Source organism: Lasioglossum baleicum, chromosome 15, assembly GCF_051020765.1.
Source record: "Lasioglossum baleicum chromosome 15, iyLasBale1, whole genome shotgun sequence".
Classification (NCBI taxonomy): Eukaryota; Metazoa; Arthropoda; class Insecta; order Hymenoptera; family Halictidae; genus Lasioglossum; species Lasioglossum baleicum.
The window spans coordinates 3,824,340-3,848,234 of record NC_134943.1 but is presented as its reverse complement, the minus strand read 5'-3'; the positions used below and the strand labels follow the sequence as shown (position 1 = coordinate 3,848,234).

Below are 23,895 nucleotides of genomic sequence, written 5' to 3'. Positions count from 1 at the left end.
GGGAGCAAGTCGACAAGAAAACTAGTGTTCTCGGTCCTGAAATTTAAACGCACGAGCAATACGGAGACCAAGTTGTTTTTCCAGTTGCCCGGCATGAATGACGCTCTTTTTTATAATTCCAGAAATGCGCGGTACAGGTTTACATGGCGGGCATCAAAGGCGAAACTTTGTTAGCACGGCCAGGAGGAGAGAGGTCGGTCCGTGGAGCGCGTCAGGGTCGTAGCGCCGGGAAACCATGCTGCGGCGTACAAACAACCTCTTGTAATTTCCGTAAAAATGCACAAAGCGTCGGCAAACGTGGCGATCTCGTTACTTTAAACCACCGTTCTGCCCGGCGTAATCGAGGACATTGTTTGTTGCTCGCAAAACAACCGTCATGCCCTCTCCCGACCGACCGACCGACCGGCAAAAAAAAAAAGAAGCAAAGAAAGAGAAAACTAAGCGAGCGCTCATGCGAGAGGGGAGCGGCGAGGGGGGCAGAACCAATGCAAATAGGGTCATTTCAAAATGAAAACCGGTCCTGACGAGCACGGGGAATTCCATCGCATCGGGTGGGGCGAAAAAGCTGGGACATCAAAACTGTCTGGCTTCCAGCCTGGGCAATATGAGACTCTAATTTAGAACGCACACACTCGGTTCGTGTTCGATATACAAGCGGGCCCCCGCGTGACACGCTGTCGCTCCGGTGAAATCGAGCGAGAACGTACAGCGAAATAGCACTTAGTCAACGACGACGCAATTTGCAGTCCCGTGTCATTCTTGAACGATTGATTCATTTTAGCGGACGTTTGCCGTGACGATTCACGTTCCGCACCGGAGTGATTTGAAACAACGCGCAACGTTTCGACTTCCATTCCATAAGGAATCTGATGAACGATGAAACCGATACGGAACTGCTGTGTCGGACACTACGTTTTTAGTGGGTCGTGTAATATGAAATGTTGCGTTGCGAATTATGTATCTGTGATTTTTGACGCTTCGAATGTGTCTCGGGTTGAATGTTGGCACTGTATGATTTTTCACAGCATTATATCCATATTTATGTTCATCGTATATCTGCATTTTCTTTAAGTGTTACGTAGATTCATAAGTAGATTTGCTAGATCTTCTTTTGAGTAGATTTAGTAGATAGCTAGAATTTGCTTGTGTTATTCTATGAATTTTAAAGAACCTTTAAAGTGAATTTTATTTGCAGAGTTTGTTGCCTTTAAACAGGTACGATGTATTAAGTTTTTATTACTAATATTTTATACAATATAATTTGAGTCCCTTTCTTCATTTGTGACAATACTATAGTACTCTTTAAAACAGTTACAGTTGTTGATTGTAATAACGGCAAGTCTGTCGATAAAGTAGGTGCAAACAATTATCATCTGAACAGATAGTTGTAGTGACACCTGTTGTGTACTACTGCGTGTTGTGTATACTCTGAACAATGTATCTAATACAGTCTCTGTACGACCGCACAACCAGAAGGTCTTATATACAAGTATCAGATTAAAGTGTTATATTAAAACCAGTCTATACATATATTCCTACTCTGCTCATACCCAGTAAAAGTAATACTGTTATTACAACAGATAAAAATTCAACAGGTTATGGGCCCAGGTCCAAAGAAAAGTAAAAAAGGTAAAAACTAAAAACTAACCTAATACTAAGAGCTGTCGAAAAGTCTAAGCAAAATTAAAATCAAGTAAAAAATAATAAAGAGCAGTAATAAGTAAAACTGTAGGAAAGTGAAAAAATTAATAAGGCTAACAAGTTAAACCATAAGTGTTCTGTTCGAAATTCAAATACACGTGGTCGTGAAACAAAAGTGAAAATGGCTGCCAGAAACGGTTATAATGAAGCAGATCATATAGAAAAACTGAAGGACGAAACCAACTTTCAGTTCTGGAAATTCCAAGTGACGATTCTGTTTAAGTCGCAAAACATACTCGATGTAGCGACTGGGAAAATTGTGCCAGCAAACGATTGGAACGAGCAAAAGAAGCTAGACTGGGAACTTAAGGATGCAAAAGCGCAAAAAGTTATCATACTTTCAAGTGAGAAAAAACCGCAAATGCATCTCCTGCATTGTAAAACCTCAATGGAAATGTTCAAGAAATTAACGGCCATATACGGAAAAGATACGGAACAAATGAAATGTACATTGCTGCAAGAATTCTTTAACTGTACTTTCGAAAAAGGAAGCGATATATCGACTCACGTGAGTACTCTTGAAAACTTAGCTCATCGATTAAATTCATTGGATCAAACAATAGACGATACAATGTTAATAACAAAAATATTAGCTACTCTTCCTGTTCAGTTCAAACATTTCGCAAGCGCGTGGGATTCGACGCCATTGGCCGAAAGGACCTTGACGAATTTAATAACAAGGTTACAGCTAGAAGAAAACAGAAACAAACAAAAGGACGATTCGCCCGACAATGTTGCCTTTAAAGCTTCTGTTAGAAGGTGTTTCAAATGCAATGGTTTTAACCATTTGGCTAAGTATTGCAGGTCAACAGAACGTAATCGCAACGAAAGAGGATATAAGGAGAAATCTTTCGAATCGGCGAGTGACCAATCATCACAAAGATGCGGAATCTGTAAGAAATCTAACCACTTAGAGAGAGACTGTTACTTTAGAAAGAATAAAAATGTATCAACTGCTAGACGTACTCAAGACAAGGTATGTTTCTACGTTAATAAAAACAATGACTGTGAAAATAAATGGGTAGTTGACTCAGGTGCATCGAACCACATGATTAACAACATTAATCTTCTAAGTGATGTAAAAACTGTAGAGTCCGAAATATCTACTGCAAAAAAGTCGGTAACAATGAAGGCCAAAGCAACAGGGCAAGTAATAACTGAAAATTGCACACTAAACAATGTAATACTGATTCCAGAACTCACGAAAAATTTATTGTCTGTAAATGCAATCACTCAAAACAATGGAAAGGTTGTGTTCACCAAGGACAAAGTAGAGATTTCAAAAAATAATACAACGGTACTTGAAGGATCTCGAGGACAGAATGGACTATATGCAATCGATTTCAATAAAACAAACAAAACTACAAGTTTGCTAACATTGCAAAACGAGACCTTACTATGGCACCGAAAACTTGGGCATTTGAGCGGAGCAAACATGAAGAAATTGGAAAAATTAAGTAAAGGTATGAACTCAATGTCTATATCTACTAATAACCTAGAAACATGTGACATATGCATGAGAGCGAAACAAACGCGAAAACCGTTTAATACGGAGAGAAACAGAGCCTCAAAACCATTGGAAATCATACATTCCGACGTGTGTGGACCGATAGAACCACCTACCTGGGACGGGATGAGATATTTTGTAACAATTCTCGATGACTTCACGCATTTCACAGCTGTATTTCCCATCAAAGGAAAATATGAGGTAACAGAAACAATTAAATACTATTTAAATCAATGTAAAACTAAATGGGGAAAACAAGTAACAAAGCTGCGGTGTGACAATGGTAGAGAATTTGCAAATAAAGATCTAGAACAATGGTGTAAAAACAATGGAACTGTATTAGATTTTACGATACCTTATTCTCCACAGCTAAACGGCAAAGCCGAAAGGTTGAACCGGACAATTATGGAAAAAGCAAGAGCTCTTTTGCTGGATTCCGGATTAAACAAAGAGATGTGGGGAGAAGCTGTAAGAACAGCAGTTTATTTGTTAAACAGAAGTCCTACCACCACGAGTGATAAAACGCCAGCGGAAAATTGGCATGGAACAATTCCTAACCTGGATAATTTACAAATCTTCGGATGTAACGCCTATGCAAAAAAACTTGGACGACTAAAAAAATTAGATGAAAGGAGTACTAAATATGTTATGGTTGGCTACTCCACTTGCGGATATCGCTTATGGGATGAACAAAATAGAAAAATAACACTAGCACGAGATGTAATCTTTAACAATGAGAATAAAGAAGAACAAGAAAACAATGAAAGTAAAATATCAAAGGTAATGATTAGAATAGAAGACAGTAAAACAGACGAACATCAAACAGAGAATACAGAAGAAAATCAAGAAGAAGAAAACTCGGAAGAGACAGACAGATCAGAAAACTCTGAAGAGACAGGCAGATTAGAAAACTCGGAAGAAAACGAAACATCTGTAAATGAGGATGAAGATATACAAAATACTGATCAAGATCGACAAGAAATGCCAAGAAGAAGTGAAAGACAAAGAAATCTACCAGAAAGACTTGGAGAGTACTATGTACATCTAACGTACAAGGAAGCAATCTATGGAGAAGATGCAGAAAAATGGAAAGCTGCAATCGAAGAGGAAAAGACATCCTTAAAAAAAAATAAAACATGGATTGAGGTAGATCCTAATCACATATCAGACAAAAAGATTTTGAGTGCAAGATGGATATTCAAAATAAAGGATGATGGAAGACACAGGGCACGTTTAGTAGTCAGAGGATGTGAACAACAAAAAGGAGTTGACTTCAACGAAACCTATAGTCCTGTGCTACATGCAAATCTTTTCAGACTGTTAATGGCCTTATCTGTTTTAGGAAATTACAAAATTCTGAAATTTGATATAAAAACTGCGTTCCTGTATGGACACTTAGATGAGGAAGTCTATATAAAGTTACCAGAAGGATTCGGAAAAACAAACAAATTCTGTAAGTTGCAAAAAAGCTTTGTACGGACTGAAACAAGCTCCAATAAATTGGAATCAACGTTTCAAATCATTTGTAAAACAAAACGGGCTAGATCCGATTCCTTCAGACCAATGTATTTTCAAATCAAAGGGAGGTCATTTGATATTGGCAATATACGTAGACGACGGAATAATACTAAGTAAAAATACTAAATATTTGAATCAAATTAAAGAAAAACTGTCAAAAGAATTTGAGGTAAAATTTTTTGGCTCTTTTGAAAATTTCTTAGGTGTTAATATAACTAGAAATAATACTTCGTTAATATTAGATCAAAGTAAATTTGTTGAAAAAGTATTAACAGAATATGGAATGGGAAATTCAAAGGCTGTTTCCACTCCTATAGTAAGTATTCATACGAATACTAATTTAAATGATGAAACATCAGATACTCGTTTTCCTTATAGAGAATTAGTTGGTAATTTACAATATTTAACGTCGAAAACTCGACCGGACATCGCGTTCGCTGTCAATTACGTAAGCAGATTCGTAGACAAACCAACAAACCTAGATATAAGTAATATAAAACGTATTCTCAGATATTTACAGGGAACTAAAAACATTGGTATTCAGTTTTCAAAACAAAACGCTCAACGAGGAAATGAATTAATTGGCTACAGCGATTCGGACTTTGCTGGTGACGTATCCACAAGAAAGAGTACTACTGGCTTTGTCATATTTTATGGAAATGGACCTATCAGCTGGTGCTCTCACAAACAATCCATAGTTGCACTGTCAACCACCGAATCCGAATACATCGCTGCTGCAGAATGTTGTAGAGAACTTACATACCTAAAAACTGTGTTAGAAACTTTAACTAATTCAAAGGTAAAGGCTACACTATTAATAGACAATCAGAGCGCTTTGAGCCTAATTAAAAACGGAATAATTCATAAAAGAAGCAAGCATATTGATGTACGATTTCAATTTATCAGCGAAAAATATAATGAAGGGACTATTGACATAGAATACTGTCCATCTGAAAAACAGTTAGCTGATCTACTAACTAAACCCTTAAGCAATGTAAAATTTAAAGAATTTAAGAATAGTTTACAATATACTATGTAGAAACAAGCATTAATTAACAGCGCTCATGAATCAATGATGTGTATTACTCAGTTTGGTTTATTGTTCTTGTGACTACATATGTTAAAAGCTATAGACAAGGCAATTCAGTAATATTTTTTGGTTTCTAAAAGAAATAATATTCAATCTATGTTGTAATTATAGAAATAAAAAATTAATAAATCTCCTAGACAAACTTACCGTTAAGAGGAAGTGTTGATTGTAATAACGGCAAGTCTGTCGATAAAGTAGGTGCAAACAATTATCATCTGAACAGATAGTTGTAGTGACACCTGTTGTGTACTACTGCGTGTTGTGTATACTCTGAACAATGTATCTAATACAGTCTCTGTACGACCGCACAACCAGAAGGTCTTATATACAAGTATCAGATTAAAGTGTTATATTAAAACCAGTCTATACATATATTCCTACTCTGCTCATACCCAGTAAAAGTAATACTGTTATTACAACAGATAAAATTCAACAACAGTCTTGTAAACAAATTGAATAACCAGACCGAGTACTTTTGTATTCAAATGAATTGTATAACGTAAGGTCTGCATTCTCTAGTGAAAAAATATGCAACAAATGTTTGGGGAGCATTGAAAGAAAGGGACGAGTTAATTGGGGTCGCATTGTCCTGTCAATCTTAATAAGGTTAAACGTAAACGATAGAATAGTACACAAATTTATTTATCAAAGATACGAGGGTAGGATCGCAGATTCAAGATCCCAAAAGTATCGTGCCTCTCTCGAGATCTCGAGACTTTCGGCATCCTGAAAGCTTCCGGTACACGAAACTCGATTTGGGGTCTACTTTGACATGAATCGTTTCATGTTCACAGTAGGCTCTTGACGTATATGGCGTTTTTAGGTAACCAAGTACCTGGCGGTGATGTGCAAAAGCTTTATCTGCTCAAGTATTTAGGGTGAGGCGTAAAGGAGACTGCAGTTTATATCAAAAGGGAATAAAATATTTATAAGAATTCGTATACTGTTTGATACGATACAGTATTTAACAGAGTTGGGCATTAATCGATCAAAATTTTTATCAAGATTGATTGTTTAATCTGTACGATTAAAAAAGGTTATCATTAAAAAATCGACGATTGATTCAATCGATTGATAAAGTTAATCGTCAATCGTTGTATTATAGACCATATAACAAGACACCTAAACTCAGTTTACATTTTTTTCAGTATTCATATAATTTTGATTCCGTATTTCATTTCGAAATTTCAGCTAATTTCACTTAATTAGTAATTTTTTGACGATTACAATTGAAAGGAATATAATCGTTAATCGCAATTAACGATTAATAAGTATTTAATCGTTAACCGCAATTTTTTAACGATGAATAAGATTTAATCGTTAACCGCAATTTTTTAACGATGAATAAGATTTAATCGTTAACCGCAATTAACGATTAATAAGTATTTAATCGTTAACCGCAATTTTTTAACGAGTAATAAGTATTTAATCGTTAACCGCAATTTTAATGATTAATAATTTATTCGTCACTCGTTGATTAAATTTTTGCATTAACTCTGGTATTCAAGTTTATTTATATCTTATTGAGAACATTTTCATTTATACCAGTATTTAATGCTAGTACTATAATTAGATAAAGCGATTATTCAACTCTTTTGATTGAACATATTCGTGGAGTTTACTGTGTACAAAAATAAAAATTGTATTAGAGATGATAACACTTCTATCAGAGTTGGGCAAAAATTTTATTTAGATAAAAATTTTGCCCAACCCTTACTTCTATCTATAAGTTTAAGTGCAATTTTTAAAAAATTTTAATGATTAAATTCTCATGATTAGATAGAGGTACATAGCATTTTATTAACTTTTCTCGATTCCTTTATTTTAGCTCTTGTTTTTTAATAACTCTATTTCAGCTTTTTCTGGCACGAGTATAATAATTGTATTAGAAATGATAACACCTCTATCTATATAAGCTTAAGTAATTTTAATACCCCCATCATAATTGAAGATATAACAGGATAGCATCCGTAAACTGCGATTTGCAGATTTGGATCGCGTTTATACCTCTTTACGCAGCAATAGAGATTTGATCATGGTATATTCCGCGAGCCGTAGAGCGTACATTCCAAACATTGAATCGGATTTAAAAGGCTAATAACACGTATTCGGAGAACGGAAAAATCAGGAAATTAATGTGCAATTTCATCGAATCGTTTAACGCTTGCTTTGACATGAAACGGTGGGTTAATTAGTATTGTTTTGTCGTTAATTAGCGAATCACGGCTATTCATTTCACAATAATCTCAACTCATACGCGTGTAAATGAGAATGCGCGACTATCATTATTCGGTATTCAGAGAATGTCCTATTGTGTTCGTTGCACGATTTCGCTAAAAAAGATGCAGCCAACTATCGATTAATTTCGTTTCCATAATCAATATACTTACTATTTTATATAACTTTACTAACAATAAGATATATAAAGTATATTCAACAGTAAACGTATTAATTATTATTACTACACAATATATTAAGTATAATAATATTTTTCTATGAAAATTACTTATCTCTAAATAGATGTACACTACTGTGCAAAAGAAAGAAGCACCCAGTATATCATTATAAAATATAATGACAAACAATATCTTTATAGGTAGAAATTGTATTGTACAATGATTGATTTATTGCATTTAAAGTATTAGATAATCCGCAATAACACATATATATATAGATTCTCAGAACTATTCAATTAAACAGCGGAATCCTTTTTCAAAACTTACTGTGTTCTTATTTGATTTTATATGCTTTCCTATTAAATATGGCCGGGTGCTTCTTTCTTTTGCACATCAGTGTATGAAGATAAATATAATATTATGTATATGCACAGGTATATTTTACATCATTATCGAAAGGTACATTAGTTATGAAAACCGTGCTGCTAATGAATACAAGCCTCCTCGATCTGCATTCCGTGCCTTTTGCCGTCTGAAGCTGCGTTCTCTTTAAGATACTCTACTTATTAAGGGTGTTTCTCGGTGACTGTGTACAGTCTGGGAGTTTCGACGACTTGGCATCATTTTAAATTTTGATCCTGCGTTCCGCTAACTCCTAACGAGAGAGCGCCGCCGAGCAGATAAGTAGTCCCTTCGTTTTCTTTTTCATGGACACACTTGAATTGAACGAGCTGCTAAAGGGGCGCATATAAAGCGTATCATTACGAGAACGAGAAAGGCGCGGCAACCATCTGCACTACCTTTTCTGGGCGATATCGATAGAAATAAAAACAGGCACAAAGAAAAGAACCTTTCCGTATACAGGGCATAAGCACTATGTATATCCCATTCCATGTTATTCTACTGATAAAAAAAAAAAATCCAACGACGGAGTTACATTCACTGTAAACGCTTTCGATAAACCACCCCTCGCCGTAGTATGAATTCAAATTAGAACAGTATTCGCGATATTGGCTATTCTATTTAGAATATTGATTTTACAGAGAATAACTATGTTACGTCTTTTAACAAATATTTTCTAAACCACATACACATTTACTCTTTTTTATCAACGTTCTTTTTGTAAGAGTCGTAATGAGATTAAACGAATCACACTTATGTATTAGGATTCACGCTACCACTATGAAAACTGGAAATTTAATTTTCCTCTATCTTGCACCTTTTAATTATTTATTTATTCACTTCACTCTTCCTGTTGTTTTAATGTTTGGAGTGAAATAATTGAAATAATTCCTCCATTCCGCGTACAGTGGCCTGTATTAATGTTCTGACACTGTTTAACACACGAAATGTTTTCTCAAAAATGTACCGAGTGGAATTCTTTTCGAGATGTTCGAAGACTAGATATTAGTTTGCTAAAGGATGTGCAAAAGACATTCTCATCTAGATATATAATATATAAAGAAAATTTAAAACATATGTTTTGAAGATTTAGATCCCTCCAATAGCATGTTTTATTTTAATAAAAATCCTTGTAACGTCTCAATACAGCTTAAACATTTCCAATACAAAACCGCCGTACGTTCACAATTCCCACAAGCATTAAACACCAATTCCGTACATTAAATATTACACACCAGTAACCAGATGTAACAGTGCGGCGAAACGCGTTACAAAATCCTTTCATGTTCCAGCATTAAGCTGAATTCATGAGATGGAAAGTACTTTTTAGATAAAAACAGATTTCCCCGGAGTAGCGGTCCGTCGAGGCAACGGGAATTCGCGGAGCAGAAGTGTCTCCACGTTCGTCTAAACAAATTGAAATATTCGATTGTAACTGCGATTCAAGACAATGTGGTAAATTTTATTTCCGAGAACCATCTACTTCTTTTTGTTAGCCGCGGCGCGCAATGGTGGTTCGGCAAATATGAAATTTTTTAAGGAGAAGAACGAAAAAAACACAAAAGGAAAGAAGGTACAGTTTCGGGGCGAAGTACATCAAACGGCCGTGGCTCGTAATAATCCAATGCGAAAATACTTACCGGCAAATAAAACGGAATAGCTTCCGCCCACCTATGTATCAATATTTATTCGCGGTACCCTCGGCGATCCTTTCAGACCTTTCAAAGGGGGGGTTTCCCTTAGCCGCCATTATTTACACATCGTTACACGGTCGAGAGCGCAAAAACAAACTAATAATCCGCGTCGGATAATAAAGCGGTCGCGCGTTATGCTTCGGCTGCGACGCGTACACATAGTGTAGTCTGCCTTGGCGAATAATAACGATCCCAATTATCGTGACAACGGTGTCTTCCACGCGATAATAATTTCGAGCCTCCGCACTTGGGACTCTGAAATGCGTGTAATCCGTACCCCGTTGCATCACACAAGCCGCAACTATCACGGAGAGGTCATATCCTCGAAAACGAGTAACGATGCAGCCACCGCCACAAAGCTGTATCTTCGCTGATGCAACAACCAGCACCTTTTTGTCGCGTTTTTGGCGCTGCACGCTCCAAAACCTCGCCAACAGACGCTGACCTACGGAAACAGTTGGAACGTCTCGGTTTTGTTCCTAGAAGATTTACTCCGTGCAGCTACGCCATTTGTTGTTAACCTCTCAGAGGCGAGGTACAACGGTGGACAAAAGTGCTCGCACACCTTATAAACAGGAGCAGGCTTTCTAAATTGGGCCAAACGATTTTTTCACGATATAATAACTTTGAATACGCTTAGAAATCTACGTTATCGACATCAGTGCGTGCTGGTCGTGCCACCTAGCGGCAGCGCTCGTTATGCCAACATGGTGGCGCCCATACCAGTCAGTAACGGTGAAAATCGCTGAACTTTGAACACGCATAACTTTTGAACCAGTGAATTCCTAAGATTGAATATTGGATTTTCGGCATTTTCTCGTCAAAATCTACAGGATTGTAAATTTAAAAAGTTAAACATTTCTAGCTTCAACGGATGAGGTTTAACCCACGTAACTGCTGATATTAAAGGATCTCTTAAAAAATCCACAGACTTTTAAAAATGATGAGACAATTAACTAGACAATACGTTCAGACCACAAAGGGTTAACAAGGAACTGATCGTAGTGGCCTTGGTGAGGACGTGGCTTGAAGGAAACCGTGATCGGTGTACAACGGGAATCGAGCGAGAAAGGGTTAGGCGAATGAACATCAGAGTGATGTGGCATTCGACCAGACAGAGAGAGGGGAAAAGAATGAGGGAAGAGAGACGGAGAGGAAAACGTAGCGAAACGAGAGAATGCATTACGCGGTCCTGCATACACGCGTGTACAGTCGAGGCCCCACCATTTGGTTCGCCGCAAATGAATATCCGATTGCTCCCATATAGGATCCGGCGTGTATGTATATCCGTTATCTGGCGATACCTTCAATCGTGCGTTATCTTCCATGAGCAATCGATGAACGTCATAAAATCGAGCGTGACTCTGTCACAAATGGTCAATTCAAAATCTAGAAATTCAACGATCCCGCCCGCCGACAAACATGTTATGCGTCCCTTTAATGGCGGCGATCGATGTCGCTTAAGATCGACTCGGACCCGCTCGGCCATTTCGAACTGTTGCATCGCTGCTGGTAACGTTATTATCGAACAGTATGAATTTAATATCAACTGCCGGCCCGATGGAAAACTAATGTCTTCGATTTCGTGACTGTCGATGGCTGACGGTGCCGACTACCTGCCCATTATTCATTTATTCGATGACGATTTCACAGAGGGCCAAACGATCCTGACTGTTTGGCCGGAGTTGTGAATATTGTAAGTTGTGGAGAAAAATTGTTATGTTACCAGAAGGTCTTTTTCTACAAAAGACAAGTAACAACAATTTTACCGTAGTCAAAATAAATATAATATACCCTTATTGATGGGGGGGGGGGGGTAGAACACAACGCTTTTACACGTAGTGTATACCTTATTATTGATTGTACTACTTACTTTTACTAAAACTTACTCAGACATCGTATTTTTTCACAAATATCTACATAATAATTTTACTAATTACAACGATAACTATTTAAGTTAACCGACCGATATATGATAATTGCTAGATTTTTATTCGACAATTCTGCACGATCAATTTTATTTTTCATTTTTTTCGGGGGCTTTTAGTATTCCAAAATTTATTCCATGTCTACAACAGAAAGACGCACAAATAATACAGATAAAAATTAATGAAAATTGTAACAATCGACGGGGAAAGCGTAAAATTAATTTTACGCCGCTTAGAACGCTTTTATAAATACGAGGACTTTCTTCATTAAAAATTTTATGAATAACTAAATGGCCGGCAGAAGCCTTAGTAAAGGGCTGTCGGAAGCGTTCTTCAAACTTAATGCCGCCATTAATTTAAATCAAAAGAATTGCATATCTCATTAGTGAATCTGAATCTACACTCGTGAAATTTCTCACTTCATTTTGTAGTACTAATATATTAAAACTGTTGTGGTCAACTTGTTTGGACAGCAAAATTTAATTTTTGCTCAGACCTTTAACATTTCTGCGTTATTTGTACGTTTACCATTTACTATTATAACCTTAGAACTTGGAAGCTGTGTGTTCGCTGCGAGATATTGTGGTATCTATTAATTTTAATTGCATGAATTCAAACTCTCTCTAGAAACTGATTTAATATTACATAATTCAAAACTAGTCTTCGAATATGGATAAAATATGTTAATCAAATATTTCGCTGAACATAATTACGTGTTAAAATTATTTTCTACGGTTACTCTAACGCGTGCCACTAAAAATTGACATATATTAATTTACAATCATTTTGATGTTACTAAATTTGTTTGTATTTAATAACTTATACTAAAAATTAAAGTGTGATATACAATCTTACTTCTTTTGTAGAAAAATGAAGTTTGCAAGGTCTGGGTTTAGGGTATGGCCACGAGTGCAAAGAGTTAAAAGCTAATTTTGTAAATTTTCGAAATTTCTGTTCCTCTGAACGTCTACATTTATGCAGCAGAAGCCCGAGAATCATTTTCCACCTCCTTAACGTTATTGTCCCAATCTGTTAATGTGATTTCAATAAAACCGTAGTGTTCGCAATTGCGGTGCTCTCTCGTTAGTGAAGTTAGTGAATTAATTTGTCTCCGTACACGTAGAAAGTTTACCAACACGCGGAGGCACATACATCGTCGTCTACAATAGCATTTGCTGGTTAAGGGCCCGTGTCTCTTAACAAATCAGCAAAATCGATTAACTACTCCAAGTGGTGAACTCGTAAAATTCAAATGTCTGGGTGCCGTAAAGCGTTTCGTATGCTGTATACTCTGGTGAACGGAATCAGAACGGGGAGACAAACCTTTAATTAGTGAGAATGCATTCCGGAAGGTACAAACTGGAATGACAGCAGTTTTGCACGACTTCAAGGGGAGAGATACAGTTTCTTCCAAAACAGAACACCGACGATTACGGTCTGATCGAATCGGAAACTTGAATTTGATACCTAAAACTATCTATTTGTCGCCAAATAAATTTTACGTATTACAAAATTTATGATAATTATATGTATATAAATTCATCAGCGCGTGCTTGTGCTACCACTTACCGGATCCGCTCATCGGACGACGCGAGACCCTCACTACGTACCAACATGGCGGCGCCCATACCGGCCAAAAATGATGAAGATCGCTGAATTTTAAGCACGCATAACTTTTGAACCAGTGGATTCCTAGGATTAAAACTTAGATTTTCGGTATTTCCTCGCCAAAATTTACAGGATTATATAAAAAGCAGTTAAAAATTTCTGGTTTCCTCAGGTGAAATTTAACTTGTGAATCAATTCTCGAATTTATCATTGTCCTCAATTAAAAATATGCAGAATGTTGTACGTGTCTCATATATTTAGGAAATAAACAATACACTCTTCAGAAGTATATTGTAAAAGAACTGAAGAGAGTCGTTAAACGAGTTAATGGTTTATCTGCTTTACAATATTGAGGTTTGAAAGGTTGGTTGAACTGGTGATCATTTATTTCTGAACAGGTGTAAATTGGTTTTGTGAATTGAAAGCGTTGCACGTAGCTATAGTTAAAAATTAAATGGAAAGCTGTAATGGAAATGCCTTTAGACGTTATCATCGTTCAGCATCAGAAATAATCAGCTGCTTCTGCAGTATCCGCAGCTAGCTGTATTCCATCGGAGCACGCAATATATCACACGCAAATATTTGTACACCCCCAATCATCACTGACAACAGAATTTACTAAAGGCAAATGCGAAGATACACGTGCTTTGCGGTCGATTTGCCTGGCCGGTAATTATAATGAGCCGTACAGCCATGCTCATCACGGCCGTTATACATATGTACGCATGACAGCGGAAAAAATGGGAACGTCGCACTGGCTCGTGATTTCAGAAATTTAATGCCGTCGAATAATGTCATATGTCTGTTACATTTCGCGACGTTTAATACCGTGAAAGTTTATCGTGTTATTTCGGCCGTCCATAACTAGTAACAAAAGGGATGGAGCATTTTTGGATTTTTAACATACTCGACTCTGACACGGCGAGCATAGTTTAAATTGATACATTTCTGCACGAGTGAAACACATTTGAATCAGCAGCTGTTATATACACTGTCATTGTTATACGTATCTTTCATTCGCGATTAGTTCAATTAATTATCTCATTTGCATTTAGTAAACGTGTTCGTTTCGGAGATGTTTGAAAGAGTTCTTGTCGGACTAAAATAGTAATTTGCGTCCACTATAATTTACGGATAATTAGACGTCATTATTCATTGGTAAATAAATTCCGAAAATTACTTGAAAATTTATTAAATCCATGCCCAAAGGAATGTATCTTTAATTCTTTTTATGTAAATTTGTTTATTAACATGTTATACAGCAAATTAGGTTCATATTAACAATAATATGTTTTCTTTCAAGTAATCAAAAAATATTTCATATAGATTTAGTAAATTGATCAAAATTATTTAAGATAAAGTATTTCACGATTGTCCTGCAACGAACAAAATTAAGCGTACTTGTTTAGTATCGCAGTGCTGCCTTTTGCTATTATGTAAGTTTAATACCCACTCACATATGCTATCAAGGAACCTAGCAGCTACTTGCTACCCATTGTAACTCAATAATTACGGTGGAACATCTGCTACTATACGGTCCGAGACACAGAATCCAGAGAGACCGTTCCGAAATCTGTCCAACGCTACAGGACAACTTCAAAGGAGACAAAATAGAGATATTCATGAAGATTTCAGACAAGATTACTGACAAGAACAGTATAGTAAATTACACCCCTTTATTTTTTATGAACTTTCTGCACACAGATAGCTCTGATGAATCAATGATGAAAACGAAGAAATAAATCTTTGTGCAATTCTTGCAATCGATCCACAAAATTTTTATTTTGCATAAAGATCCGCACAGTCCACTTATAAGCGTCAGGAAACATATTTGAGGAGTCACGTGAGAACGATGCTTGAAACAAGGGAGAACAAAGTTCGTTGTTTCCAAAAATACAGAGGCGCGGCCCCTAAAACGGAAATGTGCGAAACAGTGTGCAGGTATACGTGTATTCAGCACAACGTTTCGTTGGTATGCCGCCATTATGCCGGATGCTAAACGCTCGCAATAGTCCCCGTGCAGCACAACGCTCAATTCGACGCTGGAAGTCTCTCCAGGAGCTGACACAATCGTAAAAATCGCGAAATGATACGCGTGCTTCCTTCTAATTGCAGAGAATCCTCATATCGTCGCGAACCCTCGACGTATACCCGGCAAAATGAATCTTCGCATCGAGAAAATAGACGGAATTAATGTGAATTCATTCATTTACACGGAAAATCAAACTTGTCGGAAATTTCATTCTTCCATCTACGAAATAATTTGGTAAATATTCGAATATAACATTGTCAAAGAAAGAAGAGAACAAAGGAACAAAATTAGAGAAGCCCTGAATTGTTACAGAATTTTGCTCATTTTACAGAGTGAATGCTCTGCTTCACATTTCGGAACTCAGTCTTTTTTTTTAAAACGCAGGTCAGCTTTTGACAGGTCATTATAAAGCGAGACTTCCCTTTAAAATGTATGTGCAAAAAAATTGTTTAAAATCTGAAAAATTCATCATTGTGAACGTGTACAAAAAAAGCAATCACTGCTATTGCAATCAACACCTTAGAGTTGTTAACGCAGGGACTTCATTCACGTGATATTTGACACAACTTGTTTCATTAATGAAATCAATTGCTCTGAAAATAATCAACTGCAGATATCAAATTCGCATATATCTACAATAACATGATTGCACAGAAATATTAAAAAATGTATCGATGTATGCACACGCATGGCGTATTCGAAAAGTTGAAACAAAATTGTGTTCCATAAAATTTTATTTTGTTCCACCGCGTCGAATTTTATTCGGTTGATTGAAAAATTACTGTGACTTTCTATTGCAATTTTTATTTTATCATCACTCATGCACCCTCCATACGCAGAAAAATCAATAAATTGTTTATTGCTAGACTATACATTTTCCACACGTACAAAAACAATGAAAGCAATTTTAAAACTTTACTCACAATTCCTGTTTCTTGCGATTCGAACAAAATGTTCTCTTTCGCATAAGGATCAACAGTCTATTTATAGCATTGCGATTTTCCTTGTTTTGAGCTCCAGTAATCTCGCGATTCTCGTAAATGACAAAGTTTATTAAAATCACACGAAAGCTCTTTGTTTACGCGATAGAAAGTCACGAGAATGGCCGAGTTGGTACTATTACAGAGTCTTTAGGAAAGCACTGGAGAAAGTCGAGTTAACTCATAACCGGCACCGCACACTCTCCAAGAAAATATCAAATTTAAATTTTTATAGCAGAAAACACTGCAGCACCGGTTTCCCCATTATCGTTTATTAAACTAAGATTTGCCAATAATTTGCGACTTAAAAAGTAATATCGGCTAGTAGAATCGTTACGAAGGAAGTGAGGCGCTGTGCCGTCGTTTAACTGTTTATACAGTTGCACGTAAAATGCCATGCCAGCAATATTACTGCACTGCAGACATTTATACGAAACAAACATTTTCCAAGTTATTTGTAAGACCCAGGAAGTGGATATGTAATACTTAACTTTTTCTTTGAACCATTAATGTACCAATAATGTACCAATACTTTTTAACTTCTTCCAATGATTTCCAATTTTAAGAATAAAGAAATAAGTTCTAAATATTGCAATTTTTCAGAGTGAAAGAAATATGTTTCCAGCTCCAGCATAATGCACGTTTACAATAATGCAAAATTCATAGTGAACATTATTCAATTTGAAATTCTTTTGATGCCGTAACAATCAATTCTTCGTAACGTACGTTACGTAACAGCTTTGTTACCATTTACATGAATACTAAATAGCGTGTGGCACGATGTAAAACTTTATCTGATGAAATATTAAACAAACACGGAAATACATTGCAATCCGAATCGCGTCTTTCGATTTAAAACATATCATTCGCCCAATAAATTAACGCGTCCAATACATCTTTTTCAGAATACCCTATATATTTTCGCTGGAAGTGTCATTATTAAATCAATTTGCAGAAATGAAACGACAATCTGTTTTATTTTTTACGTAACATCGCTTAATGGTAAATTCAAATTCCCCGGGAAATAAAGCTCCTTTTATCAATCGCGATAGGTATCAAACGTTTACAGGCGAATGAAAATCCTGCGATGAATAATGCACTGCATAAACTCTAGAGAGACGAAGTATGCAATCCAATTATGCTTTTATGAGAGACAAAAATTTCCCAAGTATTTTACGCTTTAAATTTTAAGCAAGCTGTTATTTACACGCCCACTGACGCCGAAACACTACTTCCATTGTTCGTCAAAATCAAGAGAACGGAGTTTTAAAACAGTTTCAGCCCGTCCCGAGACTGAAACGGGTTTGAAACCCCGGTACAACTCGGAAGATTTTTAGTTATTAAAATTCTTCGAAGTACCAAGCGTCTCGGGTCTTTTGAAATTTTTTAATATCAAATATTTCGCTCGCTTCTCAAACTTCTAATTTCACAAACTTATAGAGAATTAACACCGCGCAAACTTCATTGCAAATGTACACATTAATTAACTAGAATATTTTCCGCGCAGATGTTCACCAATATTTACAGTGCTTTGAATTTGATGAACATAGAACGACCAGATTAACATTTTATTTTTATGGACTCCTCTTGAATTAATATTAATATGTCACACCGTCTATGACGTGTACAATCGATTTCCATATTAGCAATTTAAAATCGCTGCAATTTAAAATTCAATTCACTGGCATGCTGAATCATTATTACTTGTGGGTCTGCTGTGACATCTGTCAGTTTCATATCCATTCATTAATCATTTAATATCGCACAAAACATTAAGAGAGGTCTTTTGGTTTAAAAATAAATAATAATATTTTTTCGTTTGACGCTCCGTTTTCGAGAAAATCGAGTTTGAAGATGAACACGCGTGCTACTAGATACGAATCGTCTGACGCGTATGATCATGGCTAACCAATTCTACTTGCTGCAAATAATCTCGCACGCGAGCCCGACAGTTCTTGCTAGATTCTCTAGAAAACGAGGCGTCAAACGAAAAAATGTTATTCCTTCTGTTCGACTTATTTTTACACTTTTTTTGACACGTTCAGCCACACCCTGTATAGTGAGTGCTACATTCTCCGAACATTCGCAGCTACGTTATTCTTATGAATTTAAGCAAATACTTTTACAGACATATTTTTAAAGGTATATGCCTTGAGGAAATGCAAAAACGAAAAATTGATTTTTTCAAGGTTCTAAACCGGGGACCCTTTTGCTGTGTAATAGCAAGTCAGACAAAATCATCTAAATATGTACGAACATTGTACCTTTCTTTTGGGACGAAATAAAATTCTTTTGTGATCAATGTTAAGCATCAAAGTAAATATAAACATACAATAAATATACATTATCGTAACCGTAAAGAAGGAGTGAAAAGTCATTCGGTGCACGCCAACGCCACAGTTCTTTGTGCCGAAATAATTGATTCGAACGAATTTAGTTCGAACAAGGCTGGAAGTTAGCAACGAAGGAGGAATAATTTCTAGTTGCATAAAGGCTTTGGGAATCACGCTTATTTGAAGCGAGGAAGAGAGAGAGAGAGAGAGAGAGAGAGAGAGAGAGAGAGCTGCCAGCTAGCAGCGCTAGGAGCGCTTTATCATTCGCAAGTCGCTTCCCCGACTTCTCCTCTCTCTTAATGCATAAGTCGAGCGGTTGATGCACATCGTCTCCGTAACAAATACAGCTAACTAAGCGCAAAAGTGCGCCGCGTCCGCGAAAGCTTATTACTCGATGTTTACAACCGCGAAGAAACTTGGCCGACGTACATGTTGGGAGAATCACACTTTAGGAACTCCGGAGAGAAGTTCCGCGGCAATTCCAACGACCATACTGAACCATTTCAAACAAGCCCTGACGACCCCTGATCTTATAATTAACCCATTTCGCTTTGAAGCTTTAATATTCAGTTGCGAGCCGAGATCCAACGATTCTGACTAGCGCCGGTCCAGATCGATGGAGTCAACGTGTACACTCTCGCGCGGGAGCCATCTGACGACTAGATACATTGATCATCAGTAGACTGCGGATATTTATGCAGAATAAAAATGTTTTACATTAATCGTGGGAAGCAGAAATAACATAAAAATTAATTTCATCCCTTAACGACTTTGTTGCATTAAAAACTTTTACTCTTTTATATTTCACCCAACCAATTTCTTCATAAAGATCCGCAGTCCAATCATAAGACACACACATTGAAATAATTGGAAAAATAAACAATTGTGCAATTGATTTTACCATTTTACTTTTACAAGTGTATTCAGACATCTTCCAATTTCTTCGGGAAAAATAATTTTGTTACTACTTTTTACTCCTCACCAAACTTTCACAGATTGTGAAGTACTTTTTGTTTCGACAAATTACTTAATTATCAATTACTCGACCTAACTTTAAACTCTTTCGGTACGAATTAAATCATTTTCATATATGTTGCTAAAAAACGCTGTCCAAAAATCCAACGAAGCAATTTCGAATTTAAATACCACACGACTTTGTTAAACAATGGCTGAAAACTGGTGGAGTATCAATCAACGGATGATCTAACGTTATCTCGGCCGAAGAACGCTGTCACAGAAATGAATTAACAACGAAAGCGTCTGGCAATATTTACCACGAAATATTAAATCACGCGGCATGATTTATACGTTGAAGCCTCGGCGTATCAGTCAGTGTGATAGTGTATCGCATTCTGATCACCGGGCGAGATGTATATTCATTGGCAAATTGAGGTAGTCGGGTCCCAGCGTTTGGTTTTCGAACGTCTAGTTAATAATACGTAAGCAATTATGCCCCTGTTGTTTATTAATGCTCATCGTGTTACAGTATGGCGATTATGACGGTGATGCTTTATATTTCGGACGTCTGACTGTTCATTAGCGAACGTCAATATTTATTAAGCGTACCAGATGGATAGCAACGCCCGCGCTGGCAATCATAAACATCACGAAGTAATCGAATAATGTGCAAATACAGCTAATAAGAGTCCGTGTAAAGTAGTAATTGGTGGCCCGTTGACTCACTAAAACATTCTAAAGCTACGCAGTCGACGTTGTGGCTGCGTGTAATCGCAAAATGTAATAATTACACTCATGCTTCGAGGAAAATTTCCAGTTTACCGAATGTCAACTATCTCCAATATATTGCATAACTATTTACACAAGTAATGAACGACACAATTTTCAACAAATTATATTACTCATTTCTATTTCATTTTTATAACTTAAACTGATTCCTTGTCAGAAAATGCACAATATATTACGTAATTATTTACACAATTTACAGGTCGAATAAAAGCCACCAACATTTTTCTACAAATTATATTACTCATTTCTATTTCATTTTGATCAATTAAACTGATTCCTCGTTGTCAGAATGCACAATATTTGGATATCAATAATTTGGCTATTAATTCTAATATATGTTTTCTTAATTTCAAGAAAATGCAGAACAAATCGTAAAGTCTCCATTAAAAATTTGATAGAAGAATCAGCTGAGGATCGCGTGACGTTAAGAAACAATGAAACCGCGAGACACTTGCGCAAAAATAGAATATTCGTCGACCCATTACTAAAGTTTATTGTTTTATTAAACAATATCAAAATAATGCCACGTAATACAAAGTTAATCAGCTTCAGCGGTGCCCGGGAGTTGAAACTTCAGCCACTTCTATTGTTCCACGTCTAAGGCTGAACTCTTTGAGCGACTTTTCATTAAACAAGTGAAGGTAGAAGGTAAAGGTAACTGCACGGTCGATTCGAAGTTACGGACTTCCTTCTTTCCGCAATTAAATACACGGAATAGGTGCTATTTAATTAACGAGCTCACGGAACGTCATATTTATTCGGTGAAACGCGGCACACTGGCCATATCTCGAACAGAGAGGCAGAGAAAGAGAGAGAGGGAGAGAGAAACTGGCAAAAGCTTAAGAGGAGGAGAGAGAGAGGGGCTATTTCTGCACAGTCAAAGTTTATTCTCAGTAGCACAGAAGATTTAGGGGACATTAACGCAACATTGTTTCACTGTTTCAGACTTTGGCATAACTACGGGTCGGCAGGAGGCGCAATATCCCTGTGCCTTTGTTTATAACAGCAACGAGACAAGGAACGGTACGTTCGCGTCACCAAACTACCCAGGACTGTACCCACGTAACACCGAATGCCACTATTTCTTTTATGGCCTGCCGAATGAACGTGTCCATCTTCACTTCCACTTCTTCGACATCGAGGGAGTACTACCGTAAGTCAGAATTCATTACTCCCCGTGTACATTTATACCGATAGTACTCGACCTCGCTGTAGAACCCGCGAAAGTAGCGAATCTGCATGAGAGAATAAGTCGAAAATGTAAGCCGACGATTTTCCACGATGAAAATACGTTTTCGAACGAATTAATGCCAAAGAGTCATCTGAAGAAGATTTATGGTGCGATTAACATCAAATCTACCGAATTATAAAAACGTGATTAGTAGACTGTGGGCTTTTATATAAAATAAAAATTGTGTAAGTCGATGCATGTTGTTAGTAGACATACTGAAGCTCCTTTCTTTCCTTAAATATGAAGGATCAACTCGTTTTTGTCATAAATGTATAAACTCCGCAGTCTGGTGATTATTGTCTGTTAAATTGTATTACATATAAAAGTGAGGAGATTGAATTTATTTCTCTTTACTGTGCCATATTTGACATGCTTTATGAACGTTCATTTACTTCTTACTCGGAATTTAATAAACTCTGAATAAATGACGACATATGAAATAATAAACTTCAAAGAATTTATTTAGCTATCTGTGTAATTATGTCGTTAATTTCTCGATTTTGTTCGTAATTTCTTTAACATTGTCATTAAACAACGTCCCTTAATAATGGAATATTTAAGATTTTCATTTATTTTTTTAAATACAAGAGTGGTAAAAATGTAAGTACATTTTTATGACTGACAGTATATCTCGTCTGTTGGCGTACCTTTATCAATACTGAAAATGAGCTGAATAAACGCAAGTTTCTCATGTGCTGTATTATTTCAATTGGACGGTTGAAAAGGAAAATATATGTAAAAATATGATTTATTGGATTGAGATAACAGAAATATGAGTGTTACGTTTAATAAAGTAGATCTACACGTGCAGTTTTACCTTGAATTTTTATCGCTTTTACATAAAATATCTCATTCATCACTATTCATATAAAGAATGACCAGTTAAAAAATGGATAGAGACAGAATTTCTGAAATTATTATTTGACGAAGAGGAATTGATATTTCATAGGAAAGATAAGTAAAAAATTAAGGAAAAACTAAATTTGAAGATGCAGTTGCAATGTGTACACGAGAGTATATTCCAAGAAAATAAATATTATATTAAAACGTTTTAAAACTTCCACGATCTTCTGAATTTAATAAAATCTGCAAAATACAGATAAAATTTTTCTTTGATATTCTTTCCTGTGTAATTCCACCGAGAATATGAACTTTCATCAACTTCTGCGATTTGGTTGTAAGATATTTTCTTTTCGGGTATAATTAACCATCTGTTCTCTCTTCTATCTTGGAAACGTTAATAACGCAATTTTCTTCTATAATGTAGGACAAAGGAGAATCGTTAAATACAGTTTCAGAAAATCATTAGTAAATCTTTGAAGACATAAATGGCATGAAAAATTTATACTTAATTACTATCCGAGATATAATTAAAATCGGCATAATATTATTGTATGTTACATATATAAGGTGTCCGATTTTAAATGCTGCTATAGTCTACAGGTTTATTATAAATCATTTTAGGGTACAAAGCTGATATTTTTGATGTCCAATCTTCAGTTTATATATAATAATTTTTTATTTAATAAATATCATTTTTTCTTTTTATATGAATGAACATCATTGGTGACGTTTGAACAAAATATAAATGATGACAGAAACAATTTGAAAATGGAGATACCAATCTCGCCAATAAAAAACGGGAACTTCCAAAAAATTCAATTTTACCGTAGTACAATCGCGAACGTGATAATTTGCTGACCGAACATATTGGTTATATGTATACAAA

At 36.1% G+C, this 23,895-nt stretch overlaps 1 protein-coding gene across 1 annotated transcript in view; it reads left to right on the top strand.

The window, feature by feature from the left end:
• Sol1 overlaps positions 1 to 23,895 on the top strand; it is a 667,060-nt gene that overhangs the window by 626,552 nt on the left and 16,613 nt on the right. The window contains exon 11 of the mRNA XM_076439137.1: positions 21,881 to 22,088. Coding sequence (XP_076295252.1) covers positions 21,881 to 22,088 — 208 coding nt within the window. The remainder of the gene's footprint in view (positions 1 to 21,880; positions 22,089 to 23,895) is intronic.